Here is a 17,399-nt window from a genome sequence, read left to right on the forward strand (position 1 = left end):
TTTCATGGTACTGAACCTTTTAACTTTTGCTTGTCTGGAAAACTTTTTATCTTTCTTCAAACCTGAATGATAGCTTTGCTTAATAGAGTATTTTTGGTTGTAGATTTTTTTTCCTTTCATCATTTTAAATGTGTCATGTACATTCCCTTCTATTTTGCAGGATTTCCACTGAAAAGTCAACTTATGATCTTATGTACATTCCCATGTATGTAACTATTTACTTTTCCCTTGCTGCTCTTAGTACTCTGTCTTTAATTTTAGCCATTATAATTACACTGTTTTCTGGTGTGGTCCATTTGGGTAGATTCTGTTTGGGGCTACTCTCTGTGCCTCCTGAACGTGGATGACTGTTTCCCTTCCCAGGTTAGGAAAGTTTTCAGCCATCTTGTCTTCTGATATGTTCTCTGCACCTCACTTCTTTTTGAACTCCCATAATGCAAATGTTAGTGTGCCTGATGTTGTCTCAAAAGTATCTTAAACTGTTCTCATTTTTTAAATTCTTTCTGTTCAGCTTGAGAGATTTCTACTACTGTCTCTCATCTTGCTGTTCCAGTCCTCTATATCATCTTAATCTACTGTTGATTCCTTCCAGTATGTTTTTATGTCACTTAATTGCAATCTTCAGCTCTGTTTCATTCTTCTTTGTATTTTCTAACTCTTTTTGAAACTTCTCGCTGTGTTTTGCCATTCTTCTCCCAAGTTCTTTGAGCATTTTTGTGATTGTTATGTTAAACTCTTTACTGGATGAGTTCCTTAGCTCTACTTCCCTTAGTTCTTCTGGTGTTTTATCTTCCTCCTTTGTTTGAAACATATTCCTCTGTCTCCTCATTTTGCCTAACTTGCTGTTTTTATTTCTATTTATTTGGTATGTTGGTTACATTTCTTGATCTTGTTGGAGTGGTCTTTTGTAGGAAAGGTTCTGTGCCTCCCAGCAGCTCACTATTCTAGTCACCAGAGCCTTATGTTTCAGAAGTGCCCCTTATGTGGCCTCATAGGCCCTTCTGATACGGTGGGCTGATTGCTCTGAGTGGTCTAGTTGGCAGTGATGGTCCCTGGTCCAATTGACTGGTAGGCTTGGCCTTTGTGGATGCAGACTGCGCCGGTGGTAGGCCCAGGTTATGAGGTGGCTGTACCCTGGGCTTACAAGGCTAGTGCTGGTCCACTGGTGGGCAGAGCTGGGTAGATCCTGATGTGGCTGGCTGGAGGGTTTTCACAGATGCTGTCAGCCCACAGATCTGCAGCTTTGGGGCCAAGGGAGTCCAGTGGCTGATGCCTGCCCATTGGTGGGTCAGGCCAGGTCCTGAAGTTAGTGCCAGCCCTCTGGTGGGTGGAGCTGGGTCTTGGGTTCTCTGGTGATAGGTCTGGGTCCGTGGTAGGCTGGGGGAATCAAGGCGCCTGGTGGTCTCTGTCAGCCTTCTGTTGGGTGAAGCTGTGTCCCTGCAGTTAGCTGCTTGGCCTGTGGGTCCCTGGGACTGTAACAGACTGTAACAGGTGGGCAGGGCTGGGTCCTGGCACTAATAAGCTAGAGGTAGGACTCCATAAGGGAGAAGGCAATGGCACCTCGGACATGACTGAAGTGACTTAGCAGCAGCAGCAGCAGGACTCCATAATGTTTCTTGCTGGCATTAGCATTCCTCCTGTTAGAGGGAGCTCTAAAATATGGTTGCCACTGAGTCCTGATTGCCTGCTTCTCTCTGGGAGGCTCTCCAAGATGCACGTGTGTGCCTGCCCAAGACAGTTTAAAATGACTGCTTCTGCCCTGTGTTTTGGAGCATGCAAATTTTGTGTGAGTCCTTTAACAATGGAGTCTCTGTTTCCTACAGCCCTCAGATCCCTTGAAAGTTAGCCCCCAACCTTCAAAGCTAAACATTATTGGCTCTCATGTTCCCATTGCAGGACTCTCTGGATTGAGGAGTCCAGTGTGGGGCTTGGACCCCTTGCTCCCTGGGGAGAACCTCTGCAGTTGTGATTATTCTTGTGTTGGTGGGTAGCCTACCTGAGGGTGTGGGTCTGGACTGCACCGTGTTCCCCACCTCTCCTGCTCGTCTCATTAGAGTTCCTTCTTTTATCTTTAGTTGTGGAAGATTGTTTCTGCTAGTCTTCGGGTTCTCATGATAGCCGCTCTGTAAATAGTTGAAATTTTGTTGTGCTCACAGAAGGAGGTAAACTCAGGATTTTCCTAGTCATCTTCTCTAGCCCACTGTAGCCACCAATGTTATTTTTTAATGCTTTGAAGATAAATATACATTAATCTTCAGATAAATTTTGTTTTTAAACTTTAGTAATTTACAATAGAGACAGCCTGTAATTAATTAAGAGACTATGACAAATTGATTTGGTTAAAGTAGAACAAAACCAGTTTCAGCAGTTTCGGTTTGTTTATTTTTAAATTACAGATTCTGTGTTCAGCATTTGCCTTTTGACCACTGATAACTTTAAGTCTTGTGCATTTTAATTGGTAAAGTTGCTTATTTCAAAGTAACAAAAGACATTTTCACAAGAACTGATCACTTATATTGGAGAAGGAATTGGCAACCCACTCCAGTATTCTTGCCTAGAGAATCCTGTGGACAGAGGAGGAGCCTGGTGGGCTGCTGTCCATAGGGTCTCACAGAGTCGGACACAACTGAAGCGACTTTGCATGCATGCATTGGGGAAGGAAATGGCAGCCCACTCCAGTATTCTTGCCTGGAGAATCCCAGGGACAGAGGAGCCTGGTGGGCTGCCGTCTCTGGGGTCGCACAAAGTTGGACACAACTGTTTTTCGGAAGCAGCAGCAGACCACTTGTATATGAAATTAAGTAAAGACTAAAATTTAGACGTTTAACAGTAAGAGCCATTGAATATTTTGACTACATTCTTTTCTGTTCTAGAAAATGGAAGTGTCCAAGTTGGAGAATTGTTACCTTGCAAGATTTGTGGAAGAACATTCTTTCCAGTGGCATTGGTGAGTACCTTTTTCCTTTGGTGTTTGATAGAGCTTTAGTGGTTTAATACTTCAGAACAGTGGCAAGATATATAAAGAGATACTGGCTAATGTTCTTTGCTCAAGAGTACCAGTTCCATCTATTCGTTCTTGCAGAGTACTCTCTTTGCTTCAGAGATTGATTGGTCTTTAAAACTCCTCTGTTAGGGTATTAAAGTATTCCTTCCCTTGTGTGGCTGTTGATGAAACCAAAACAAAATACTCTTAGAAATACTCTTTAAAATAATGTATTTAAAGAAGCAGAAGGATATGATGTTTTGGATTTGCTTTAAACCTCAGGACAAAAAGCCGGGGCTTGAGATAGATGAAATAAGATTGTTTAAATGTTGGTAATTATTGAGGCAGGGGATCAGTAAATGGAGCTAATTATACTATTTTATCAGTTCTTATGTATTTTTGAAATATCCCAAAGAAAAAGTATTTTAATTAAAACTGTTCCTAAAACACATTATGCATTCTTTAGAATGCAAATACATTTGTATGCAAATACAAATAGAAGCACATCTTATGTTAATATAAAATATCTAGCTAAATAGAGAATAAGAAAAAATCAATATATCATATATTCTGTTTTAACTTCAAATATAAATAGGTATTTATGAATATTTTCATTTAGAATGAAGATTTTTCTCTGAGTATGGCTCTGCTGTTTAGAGTTCTGTCACATTTTATTTTACATCCTTACTATTTCCAGTTTTTCTTTAAAGCAGTGAGAAGGAATTACTGATCCAAAATGGCCACCTGACTACAGACTTCTCTTAACAGCTCTTTAATCCTTTCTTCTCCATACTTACTTAAGTAACTTTTTGTTGTCATTGATTCACTGTTTTTCAAACCATTTTCAAAACTTTAAGCTGAGTTTTCACGGGGGTAGGGGGTGGTATATCTTTTTTGGCCCTCATTTATTTAATATTTAAATAATCACTGTCAGTTTGTATATCAGTTTTTGGAGTAGGTGCTACATTCTTTTGATATATACTGCTCAATATGAGGACAGCCATTTCTAGAAAGTTGCCTGTTAACCATGTTTTTTCCCCAATATATAAGAAATTTTGTTCTAATAGTTATAATTATTGCGTTTGTCAGAATGAAATCCGAAAACAAGTGTGTTTTACAACTATGTAAAACAATTGAGTATTGATTTTGTATTGAAAATATTAGAGGCTCTATAACATGGAGTCAAATGGTTCTGTTTCCTATTTTCCTAGATAAAGCTTAATATTTCCAACTTGTTCATTGTTTATCAAAACAGAAAAGAAAAAAGTGCATTTAGTATACTCTCTGTTGTTAGTCAACATGTTTTATTTAGGGGAAGGAGAACTATGATTTATCCAGTTAATTTGAGATCAATTAAGAGAGCTTCCATTGTAATGGCTTTAAATGAGTTGGAAACCATAATTTTAAAAAATTACACATATAAAAGAACTATAGGAATGGACTATAGACTAGATAGCACAAGAAAAATCCTTAATGAGTTTCAGAAAGGGGGAGAGATGATTGTGGAGAAAAGACAGAAACATGACCGACCACCTTGTCTTGTGCTGTCTTAACAAACTACTGTTATGTGAGCTTGAGTAGAGTAAGCCAAACTATTATTATTATGTTAGCTTTTGTAATCCTATTGCTAAAACATTTTCCATTTACATTCCTTTTTCTAGTATTTATTTTCAGGTATTTAGTAATAAAGATAACTTTTTTGCCCCCACTTAAAAGGCTGTGTCTTACATGCATTAGCTTCCGTATTCTTAGCAGTGTGAAAACCAGGAGAATATGAAATAACTTGCAATAAAATTTTGGGAGAATATTTATATTTTCTTGTTGTGAGAAGACTTGTAGCATGTTTTATATATATATATATATATATATATATATATATATATATATTTAGCTATTTAGTTAAGCAATGTCTTATTTATGCCTTATTATTATTTATCTTCAGGTTTTAAACTGGTCTCTAATGACAATTAAAATTTTATAGTCTTTCTGTAGAAAAGAAAATGATGTGTTGTATTTCTTTATTTGAACAGAAAAAACATGGACCTATTTGCCAGAAAACTGCCACTAAAAAACGGAAGACTTTTGATTCAAGCAGACAAAGAGCTGAAGGAACTGATATTCCAACAGTAAAACCTCTTAAACCTAGGGTAATTCTATGACCTTTTGAATAGTATAAACCTTGCTGCTATGTGTAATGAAAAAAGTAATTATCTGTTATGCTAAGATTGAAGAGTAAGCAGAAATCTGTGTCATGTTCTCAGTTTAGAAGTTATCATAAACTTGTTTATTTTGAATTTCAGCAAAAGCTCCCTTTTCCTGTACCAAAAGTACCCAAGTACTGTCCAACTACAGTGAGGTTTTCGTAGCATTGGAGAGTCAGTTCCTGAGCTATAGGCTGGAAATAATTGAAAAGTCTACACATGTTCATTGTAACTCATTGTTCATTACTTTGGCTATAGTTTATGTCTCTGTTACTAGTAGCATAATCCATATAGTATACAAAAGGAAAGCTGTTAATTACAAATGCTTTAGCCTAATAAGTATTATCTTGATTGATTTTTCAGCATTTGTGATCTTAGTATGCCTTCCAGGGAGAAGTTTTATCCATTGCTCAATTGTCCACAAATTGACCACTGTCAGCTTGCTTACTTCTTTGAAACCAAGCAAGGGATCTCCTATGTTAGCTAATCTCTCCTTAATACCACCTATCATGATATTTTATTTGCTAAGAATAAATCACATAAATATTTTGACTTTTTTTTTGAGAGTCATTTTAGTGTAGTAGTCAAAATTTGAGGCCTGATTTATATATTTTTGAAATAAACTGTTTTCAGTAGTAATAGCTTTTCCTAGTGATCAGATCAGATCAGATCAGTCACTCAGTTGTGTCTGACTCTTTGCGACCCCATGAATCGCAGCACGCCAGGCCTCCCTATCCATCACCAACTCCCAGAGTTCACTCAGACTCACGTCCATCGAGTAAGTGATGCCATCCGGCCATCTCATCCTCTAGTGTCCCCTTCTCCTCCTGCCCCCAATCCCTCCCAGCATCAGAGTCTTTTCCAGTGAGTCAACTCTTCGCATGAGGTGGCCAAAGTACTGGAGTTTCAGCTTTAGCATCATTCCTTCCAAAGAAATCCCAGGACTGAACTCCTTTAGAATGGACTGGTTGGATCTCCTTGCAGTCCAAGGGACTCTCAAGAGTCTTCTCCAACACCACAGTTCAAAAGCATCAATTCTTCGGCACTCAGCCTTCTTCACAGTCCAACTCTCACATCCATACATGACCACAGGAAAAACCATAGCCTTGACTAGCCGGACCTTTGTTGGCAAAGTAATGTCTCTGCTTTTGAATATGCTATCTAGGTTGGTCATAACTTTCCTTCCAAGGAGTAAGCGTCTTTTAATTTCCTGGCTGCAGTCACCATCTGCAGTGATTTTGGAGCCCAGAAAAATAAAGTCTGACACTGTTTCCACTGTTCCCCCATCTATTTCCCATGAAGTGGTGGGACCGGATGCCATGATCTTCGTTTTCTGAATGTTGAGCTTTAAGCCAACTTTTCACTCTCCACTTTGACTTTCATCAAGAGGCTTTTGAGGTCCTCTTCACTTTCTGCCATAAGGGTGGTGTCATCTGCGTATCTGAGGTTATTGGTATTTTTCCCGGCAATCTTGATTCTAGCTTGTGTTTCTTCCAGTCCAGCGTTTCTCATGATGTACTCTGCATAGAAGTTAAATAAACAGGGTGACAATATACAGCCTTGACATACTCCTTTTCCTATTTGGAACCAGTCTGTTGTTCCATGTCCAGTTCTAACTGTTGCTTCCTGACCTGCATACAAATTTCTCAAGAGGCAGATCAGGTGGTCTGGTATTCCCATCTCTTGAAGAATCTTCCACAGTTTATTGTGATCCACATAGTCAAAGGCTTTGGCATAGTCAATAAAGCAGAAATAGATGTTTTTCTGGAACTCTCTTGCTTTTTCCATGGTCCAGCAGATGTTCGCAATTTGATCTCTGGTTCCTCTGCCTTTTCTAAAACCAGCTTGAACATCTGGAAGTTCATGGTTCACATATTGCTGAAGCCTGGCTTGGAGAATTTTGAGCATTACTTTACTAGAGTGTGAGATGAGTGCAATTGTGTGGTAGTTTGAGCATTCTTTGGCATTGCCTTTCTTTGGGATTGGAATGAAACTGACCTTTGCCAGTCCTGTGGCCACTGCTGAGTTTTCCAAATTTGCTGGCATATTGAGTGCAGCACTTTCACAGCATCATCTTTCAGGATTTGAAAGAGCTCAACTGGAATTCCATCACCTCCACTAGCTTTGTTCGTAGTGATGCTTTCTAAGGCCCACTTGACTTCACATTCCAGGATGTCTGGCTCTAGGTCAGTGATCACACCATCGTGATTATCTGGGTCGTGAAGATCATTTTTGTACAGTTCTTCTGTGTATTCTTGCCATCTCTTCTTAATATCTTCTGCTTCTGTTAGGTCCATACCATTTCTGTCCTTTATTGAGTTCATCTTTGCATGAAATATTCCTTTGGTATCTCTGATTTTCTTTAAGAGATCCCTAGTCTTTCCCATTCTGTTGTTTTCCTCTATTTCTTTGCATTGATCGCTGAAGAAGGCTTTCTTATCTCTTCTTGCTATTCTTTGGAACTCTGCATTCAGATGTTTATATCTTTCCTTTTCTCCTTTGCTTTTCGCTTCTCTTCTTTTCACAGCTATTTGTACGGCCTCCCCCGACAGCCATTTTTCCTTTTTGCATTTCTTTTCTATGGGAATGGTCTTGATCCCTGTCTCCTGTACAATGTCACGAACCTCATTCCATAGTTCATCAGGCACTCTATCTATCAGATTTAGACCCTTAAATCTATTTCTCACTTCCACTGTATACAGGAAAGCATTTCCCTATGGGACAGTTAATCATACTAGTAAAGTCCTTTGATAATAAAAAAGAAGTCAGTTCATCTTTGTTTTTCAGTCTATGAATATTTAAGGGGAGGATGGAGAAGCTTGGACAAGGTTTTATTTAGTTTTCCCTGGTAACCTGCCAGATATGTGATTATGTTAACTTTAATTAGCCTACATAAACTAATTAAATCTTTGGAGGCAGTATAAAGTAGTGAGTTGGAAAGCTGGCTCAACAGTCAGACTGTCTGGATTTACCCCTGGCTTCTGTTTTCTGTAAAATGGTGATAGTAGTTATCTGTCTTGTGGAATTATTAAGGGAATTACATTAAGTTTATCCATCGTGATCTCTCAGTAATTTTGTTTTTTAATTGGAGGACAATTGCTTTACAGTGTTGTATTGGTTTCTGCAATACAACAATACAAATCAGGCATAGTGTGTGTGTGTATATCTCCCCTCACTCTAGAGTCTCCCCTCCCCACAGGGCTGGGCTTCCTGTGTTACACAGCAGCTTCCCACTAGCTCTGTTTACACATGGTAGTGTATATATGTCAGTGCTGCTCTCTCAATTCGTCCTACCCTCTTCTTCCCCTACTGTGTCCACAAGTCTGTTATCTGTTCCTGCCCTGCAGGTACGTTCATCAATAACCATTTTTCTAGATCCCATATGTGTGTTAATATGTGATGTTTGTTTTTCTCTTTCTGACTTCACTCCATGTGTAACAGACTTTAGGTTCATCCACCTCAATTCCACTGACTCACATTCATTATTTTTTGGGGGGGCTGAGTAATATTCCTTTGTTTACATATACCACAGCTTCTTTATCCATCCATCTGTAGATGGACATCCAGGTTATTTCTTTAAAGAGGAGGTTTGTATACTTAAAAAAATTAATCTTTAAGAAAAAGCCAAGTAAAAACTTACTTTACGATAAGTAGTTTTATTTTCTTGCTCTTTAAAGTGCTGTCCATAGAGCAGTAATAGTAGCACTGTTTTGGAAACTTGTTAGAAATGCAGAATCTCAGGTTCCTCCCAGACATAATAAATTAGAATCTGCATTTTAACAAAATCTTTGAATGAATCATCTGCATATTAATTGGAGAAACAGTGTATTAGAAGATTTTAAACATCATAGTATGGGCTTCCCAGGCACAGTGGTAAAGAGTCCGCCTATCAGTGCAATAGATGCAGGAGATGTAGGTTCCATCCCTGGTTGGGAAGATCTCCTGGAGGAGTAAGTGGCAACCAACTCCAGTATGTTTGTCTGGAGAATCCCATGAACACAGCAGCTTGGCATGCAGCAGTCCATGAGGTCAAGAGTTAGCTGCAACTGAGCACGCGTGGTGTGCTCACAGTGCTCCCATTTTTGGAGAAATTCAGGCTGACTCCAGGGACTACAAACAAAGTATGTCTCTTTCTCCTCTCAAAGTCGCTTTGTCATGTCTGTAGCCATTCCTTCTCCAGGGGATCTTCACAGCCCAGGGGTCAAACCTGGGTCTCCCACAAGAAACTCCCTCAAGGCAGTTTCTTGACTGTCTGAGCCACAAGGTTATCTCAGAGCTGCCCAAAGAAACTGAGATCCAGGAGAAACTACCACAGTAGAAGAGCAGGAAGTTGCTGGGGAGCCCATGGCCTAGAATCTGAGAACCTGCCACCTTACAGTTGAGGGGGTCTCCTCACCCTGAAAGGTGACTCCTTAAAGATGAGGGTCTTATCTGAAAGTACATATCCCTTGTTTATCACAGCAGAGGCAGGAACTGGGGTAAGCTGCAGGAACTTGGAATGAGCTGAAAGTGGAATGAGCCTGTCTGAAATTGGACAAAAGCCAGGAGGGAGGAAGTAGGGAGGAGGCACGGAGATTTGAAGAGGTCCAGAGCAGAGGCTCTCAGAAAGCACTAATGGAAAAGATAATACTCTTTCTGAAGGTGAGGGGGCCACTTTAAAGTGTCCTGTGTTTGAAGTGATTAGTGTAAGAATTGAGGGAGTATAGATGGCAGCAGCAGGCCTCCTGGACACGTGTTGATTTAGAGAAGCAGAACAGGAATGTCTGTGTAATCAATTTCGTTGCTTTCATAATGACTAGTTTGAAAGTTATTTTCTTGTTTTCTATTTTTTGAAAGAGTTTTTAAAAGATTGATGCTTTTTCTTCCTTAAATGTCCACATGTATTTAATAGTAAAGGCAGGCATCTATGCCAGGGGTTTCCTTTGTGGTTCTTTTAATAATAGAGTCATTAAAAAGAAGTAAAAGGCTATTGTTGTAATGGGATGTAATGTTAATATGCAGAAAGGTTTCATATTTCAACAAACAACTCCTTGAAATATAAAAATGATTAAAAGATTCTTAAGAAAGAACAGCACAAAATATAAAATATTTAGGAATTAGTGTTAGTCACTCAGCTGTGTCTGGCTCTTTGTGACCCCAAGGACTGGGGCTCACCAGGCTTCTCTGTCCATGGAATCCTCCAGGCAAGAATACTGGAGTGGATTGCCATTTCCTTCTCCAGTTTAGGAATAAACCTTATAGTAATAAAGGTGGAAAACTTTCACAAAGAATACTTTAAAAAACTACTGAAAGACCCAAACAAACATGTCTTCTAATGGAAATATATCACATTCTTAGGTAAGTAAATCTCAGCTGAATAGAGATTTTAAGTTGTATATGAATGTAATGTTTAATTTTTCCAGTTAAAATGTAGTTTAAAAAAACAAGCTGAATCTAAAGCTCAAATGGAAAAATACACGTGTAAGAATAACCAGAAAAGATTGAGAGAGAAGCACAATAAAGTAGAGTTAACCTTTGTTGTTTAGTCGCTCAGTTGTGTCCAGCTCTTCTGCAACCTCATGAACTGTAGCCTGCCAGGCTTCTCTGTCCATGGGATTTCCCAGGCAAGAATACTGGAGTGGGTTTCTGTTCCTTCTCCAGGGGATCTTCCCAATCCAGGGATTGAACCCACATCTCCTATGGCTCCTGCATTGGCAAGCGGGTTCTTTACCACTGAGCCACCAAGGAAGCCCTTACTGCATATTAAAATATTTTAAAATCTCAATATTTAAAAAACGAGTATTGACACATGCAGTTGAAACAGTGGAACACTGCCGCAAATCTCGAACGCGGCAGTTCAGAAATAAGCCCAAATGCCAAACAGAATATGATAAAGGTGTTGTCTCAGTTCAATAGGGAGAAAAGTCAGTAAAGGATGGTGAGACAGCTGCATAGCTATGTTAGAAAACAAAAAATAAAGTTGAGTCCATATGTCACTCCATACATCAAGATAAATTCCAAATGAAAAAAAGTTTAAAAATCTTAAAAATGAAACCATGAAAGGACTAGGTAGAAACATGGGAAATTTTTATTTTACCTTGGTGTGAGGTTGGACCTTGCTAAGTGACTACAGATATGAAGACAGTAAAAGAAAGAGTAAGTTAAACTGCATTTAAATAAAAATTCTGCATATCAGAGGACACTTAGACAAGGTTAAAAGAGATATATTGTGGCGGAAGGGTGAGGCTAGTCTATAAAAAAAAACTACTTGAAGTTGTTAAAAACAGAAAAAAGGCCAGTAACCCAATAGATATGTTGACCAGGCTTTATAAACACACCACAGAAAAGGCAATACAAATAATTCATGATGATACAAAAAGATGTTCGTTTTCACTCATTATAGGGAAAAAGCCAATTAAAAACCACAGAAAGAACTGTTTTTCACTTCTCTCATCAGTTAAAAAAAAAACAAAATTTCACTATCATACATTGTTGGAGAAACTATGGGAAAATAGGGAAATACATCCTGAGTGGTGGGTTAAATGTTTGTAACACTGACAGAAGGCAATTTAGCAGTGGCTGACACAATTTACAGTTGTATTTAAAAATTGCATATAAATACAGTTGCCTAAAGTTTCTTTTTAAAATTATAACTTTGGGAAGAAGATCATTTTAAGGACTCCTGATAAGAGAACATTTAAAATATTTTCTTGAGTTTTGTTTTAATATATTAAAAACTGTTTTTGAAAACTAGTTTTTTTTTTTAATTTGTTTACAGCCTGAACCACCAAAGAAGCCATCTAATTGGAGAAGAAAGCATGAAGAGTTCATTGCCACAATAAGAGCAGCTAAAGGCCTTGGTCAAGTGCTGAAAGAGGGTGGCAAACTTCCCCCACCTCCTCCACCGTCTTATGATCCTGGTATATGACATATTTTGACAGAAAGTGTTTATATGGGGACAAAATATTGATAGTATTGATAGAATTCTTAAAAATTTTAAGATATTATTGAATTTAATTTATAATAGTTGAACTTGATGAAACATAATCTTGGTAAGTTTCCTATAAAATAATGGTGATAGCCCAGGCATTTAGGCTTATGAAGACATAGCAGTATTCAACATAGAAATGCATTATATTTTTATGTCAGTACTTTGATTTAAACTTTCTCTCTCAGTACTTTTTGTAAGGCATTTAATATAATTTAAGAATTATTGTAGTCGTGTAGTGTTAGTCGCTTAGTCGTGTCCAACTCTTTCCAGCTACATGAACTAGAGCCCACCAGGCTCCTCTGGCCATTGGATTCTTCAGGCAAGAATACTGGAGTGGGTGGCCATTTAGTATTTAATATAATTTAAAAATTATTGTAGTAACTATTAAATGTTCCAGGAAAACATTTCAATCATGCATACTGTCAATTGAAATGTAGACATTCAGTAAGATTCAGATAGTTACATTGCTTAGTTCTTTGGTATTGTCTCATCTAGAAAGGGGAATTAAATAATTTGCTTCTGAAAATGTGTTATTCTAGTGGGATAACCACCATATAAACAGATACTACTAAATTTGCCCTAAATTCATGTATTTTTATATTTTCTTCATTTGGTGGGTAAAAGTTGATTGTTTATCCTTACCAAAAGCAAGGCAAGATGCTGGCAACCATATATTAGATAATTGAGATACTGAAAGATTTAAAATAGCACCATTGACGTATTGCCATTGGGTACAGAGTAGCCTCAAGAAGTACTTATTTTAATATAGCAAGTTAGCTGCTTTAAAATTGTGTTAGTATTCTAGATTGGGATTAATTTGTTAGTAAAGGGAAAGTTAGATATGATCCTTTATAACATTTTATTGTAGAAGAGAGGTTGATAAGCAATTTCTATAAAGGGCTTAGGTTAATCCAAAGCCATAAGGTCTCTGTTGCAGCTGCTCCTTTTTGCCACTGTTCGTAGAAATCAGCCACAGAAAATATGTAAATGGCTGTGTTCCAATAAAATTTTATGAAAACATGTTGCAAGCAAGCTGGATTTGGCCCATGGGCCCTTGTTGGCCAATCCTGTTTGAGTCTTAGTAATTAACTTTAATGCTTTGAGTAACTCTGAAATGTTCTATCTGGGTGTGAGTCTCTTCTATTTCTACCTTAATTTTCCCCGTGAAACTGAATTCTCTCTTTGTTTTAGAGGTGTTTGTATATTTTATCTGATTGAACCAAAATGGGTATATTTCTCATGTTTGCATAAGTCAATGAGAGAGAGAGAGTGGCAGTTCTTCAGGATAATTTGAACTTTAGAGATTTTTTTATCTCTTAGCCCTAACAAAACAACTTCTTTGTTATTAGAGGTTTTAGATGTCTTTCAATAGTTAGCAGAACAAATTTCTGAGCTTGAGATGAGTGTAAATTCTAAAAGGCAAACTCCATCTCAAAAAGTAAACCTTTTGAAATAAATTGATTTTTTTTGTGTGACCTTGCTAAGTTATATTTATTTCTTCTTGATATCTCATAGATTTGAAATCTTTTACACTGCTACAAAATTTGTTTTTTTCTGGGATAACTTTAAGATTTAATTTTATAAGAAATTTTGTTTATAATGTGCATTACATTTGGGAAGCATATTTAATCTTTGAAGCATTTGCTGTTTCTTAAACTTGAATTAATTATGTTAATGAGATATATTTTTATCACTTGTTCCATCTGTTGGGACCTCTAAAGAAAATAAAACTGTATAAAGTCTTTTACATTATTTCTTGACAGCTTTCATCTAACCAAAATTAAAGATTTTAACAGATGAGCCCAATTTTTAAAGTATATTTTTAATGTAATGTGTTATTACTACTTAACCTAGTCTACCATATAAAAAAGATATGAAGATATGTATGATGAAAACATATAGTATTATAGAGGCAAAAATGAATTAACATTTTTCCTTATTTTTTTGTAGTGAGGATTTATTGTTTTTCACCCCCCAAATTTGATTCTAAGCTGGAAGAAAATTGTGATGTAGCATGTGCTAGCAGACTTTTTTTCTTAAATGTCTTTACTAAGTTCTGATAAGTCAGGTTGGGTAGTTATAAAGAAACAAGTTTTTGCTTCGCAAACAGGGTGTATATGTCTTAAGTTACTGTTTATAAAACTTATAATTCTTTATGTCTCATTTCAAGTATTTTGTTACTAATCTGTTTCTTTTTTCTATTTTAGACTATATTCAGTGTCCATATTGCCAGAGAAGATTTAATGAAAATGCAGCTGATAGACATATAAATTTCTGTAAAGAACAGGCAGCACGTATTAGTAATAAAGGCAAATTTTCTACTGATACCAAAGGAAAATCAACCTCTCGGACACAGGTAATCCTTGTAATCATTCCTGCAAATAAATAACAAGGTGATTTAAGTTCACGGTTTTGTGTTTGTTCTTTACAGAACGTTTAACTACAGTTTTCTCACCTGCTAAAATTTATATATTAATGTTACAAAGATTTAGTAAGAAATTTGAATGGCTATTTGAGAACAAAATTTGAAGTAGACTTGATTTAAAGAGGTATTAGGGAAAAATGGAGAAAGGGTTAAAAATCACTACAGCAGATTCAGAGGAAACTAGAGGGGTTAGATGGAGAAGGAAATGGCAACCCACTCCAGTATTCTTGCCTGGAGAATCCCATGGACGGGGGAGCCTGGTGGGCTGCCGTCTATGGGGTCACACAGAGTCGGACGTGACTGAAGTGACTTAGCAGCAGCAGAGGGGTTAGATGAGTGAGAAATTGGCAGTAAAAATTCATGTTTGAAAATCATGTGAATAATGAATATTTTCATGTGATATGTGAGTAACACATTTCAGGAAATGAAAGCATAGGTTCAGATCCAGACTTCTACTTTTGAACTTTTAGGCAAAAGTGACGTTAATATATATGTAAGCGTTTATTTCTTCACCTGTGAAGTAATCTGTGTAACTATTGTGAGAAACAAATGAAATGATGTATGTGAAAGCAGTTAGAGAACCATAAATCATAAGAGAATTTTGTAATGTGTACTTTATTTTTGCACTACTGTTGTTTTCCTTTAAGTATATTGTTACATAAAAACTTAGACAGTATTATGTAGTGGTTTACTGGTGGTTTAGTCGCTAAGTCGTGTCTGACTGTTGCAACCCCATGGACTGTAGCCTGCCAGACTCTGCTGTAAGCAAATTTTATGTTTCACAAAGCTTTCATTTGTTAACTTTTCTTTTGGACTGTAAATTTAGCAAATGGGAATAATCAAATTCACTTATCTTGTTACTTATGAATAAAATATTGGATTAAAAGATCCCATTGCAATTGAGACCTCCTTGAGAGAATCCTGCTATTGAATTTCTGTAAATATTTTTGGAAATAGAGCATATGATTGTTATCATCATCATTGTGGGGAAAGAACAGCAAAGAAACCTCATTTTGAAGAATTTCCAAAACAGATGGCAAACAAAGCATATCTTTTAAACAGTTTAAGAACACCCAACAAGATCTTTAAGAATAAAATAGAAGAGTAAAGGAAATATAATAAGATGAGTTTATTTCAACACTGTGGTGCCAAATGATTCATACATGTAAAATCCAGGTAGTTTTTAGTTTGCACCTTAAATTTTCAGTTCTGATTCCATGCTCAGTCATATATATTTATTTCAGTCTAATTCTATATTTTCTCATCTGTGTTCACTCATTTTTGAGTAACACTGTACCAAGTACTGGATCTATATTAGTAAACTAAGTAGAATACTTTTCCTAAAAATGCTTAAATGCTTCCTTATCATATTTATCAACTGTAATCTGGCCTTATTGCAGCCCACTACAAATACAGTAAAGATCAGGTTCTTGTAGTTAAAGAAAAAGTTCTACCATTTAAGCTTTCATAATTCTTCTTCATTAGGAATTTTATCAAATTCAAGCATGGTTGTATTAACATAGACCCATGAAGACATAGCAGACCAAATAATGTTATCTAATGTATGCTAAATTACATATTGTTATTTAAAAGAACAAATTAAATAACCCATGCATAATTTAGATGCTGTATCAGATTAGGTTAGGTTGAGTTACCTTATGAGTTTCAAGCAACACAGTAAATATTTTGTGTTTAGGAATTTTCAGTATTCTGATTGATTCTTACTTACCCTACTTTTAAAGTAGTGAAGTTTTAAGTCTGAAAATGTGCCATTCAATTGTTAATAATGTTTTCTGATTATTAAAGGGCTTTCTATTCTCTATGGAAAATTAAGTATACATGTATATATTTTAAAAGTTATCACCATAGTTAATATTTAAATATTTATCTCTAAGCTCTTATCTTTTACAACACTTTTATTCTGACTTTTTTCTTATAGTTTTCCCATTATTTTTTTTTTTGGTAAATTATATGCAGAAAAAAATGTACAACACATAAATTCATGTGTAACCACAAGAACATTGAGAAATAGACTATTCTTAGTCTTACAAAAGCCTCACTGCACTATTTCAGTCCCAGAATGTAATGTTCTGTCACTCTCAGCCCCAAGCATCCATGAAGTAGTCACTATTTTGATTTTACATAAAATCAATTTTGGCCTTTATTTATAGTCTCCAGACCATGATGTTATTTTTATCTGTGATAGCTTTATAAATATTTTTCTTAAAGTCTAGTTGGTTTCCAGCTTGTAGCTCATCCAGCCTGGGATTTCTCATGACTTCTCATTTTTCATGATGTAGGTTAAACAAACAGGGCGACAGCAGACAGCCCTGTTGTACTTTCTCGATCTTGAACCAATCCACACAGGGTACTAACTGTTGCTTCTTGACCTGCATACAGGTTTCTCAGGAGACAGATAAGATGGTTTGGTATTCCCATCTGTAAGAGCTTTCCACAGTTTGTCATGATTCACACAATCAAAGGCTTTAGTGTAGTCAGTGGAACAGAGAGATGTTTTTCTGAAATTCCCTTGCTTTCTTGATAATCCAGTGAATGTTGGCAGTTTGGTCTCTAGTTCTTCTTCCTTTCCTAAAGTCAGCCTGGACATCTGGAAGTTCTTGGTTCATATAATGCTGAAGCTTAGTGTGTAAGATTTTAAGCATGACCTTACTAGCATGGGAGATGAGTGTGATTGTCCAGTGGTTAGCTCGTCCAAGTGGGATGAGTATTAACCTTTTCCAGTTCTGTGGCCACTGCTGGGTCTTCCAGATTTGCTGACATAATGAATGCAACACCTTGATGGTATCATCCTTTACGGTT

General features: G+C 36.8%; 1 protein-coding gene across 3 annotated transcripts in view; it reads left to right on the plus strand.

Moving 5' to 3' along the window:
- The window catches only part of ZC2HC1A (zinc finger C2HC-type containing 1A), a 65,644-nt gene that overhangs the window by 12,772 nt on the left and 35,473 nt on the right, over window positions 1–17,399 (plus strand). For all 3 annotated transcript variants that reach the window (XM_061439049.1, XM_061439051.1, XM_061439050.1), the window contains exons 2-5: window positions 2,874–2,947; window positions 5,014–5,130; window positions 11,942–12,083; window positions 14,362–14,510. In XM_061439049.1, the coding sequence (XP_061295033.1) occupies window positions 2,874–2,947; window positions 5,014–5,130; window positions 11,942–12,083; window positions 14,362–14,510 (482 nt within the window). The remainder of the gene's footprint in view (window positions 1–2,873; window positions 2,948–5,013; window positions 5,131–11,941; window positions 12,084–14,361; window positions 14,511–17,399) is intronic.

Source organism: Bos javanicus, chromosome 14, assembly GCF_032452875.1.
Source record: "Bos javanicus breed banteng chromosome 14, ARS-OSU_banteng_1.0, whole genome shotgun sequence".
Taxonomy (NCBI): Eukaryota; Metazoa; Chordata; class Mammalia; order Artiodactyla; family Bovidae; genus Bos; species Bos javanicus.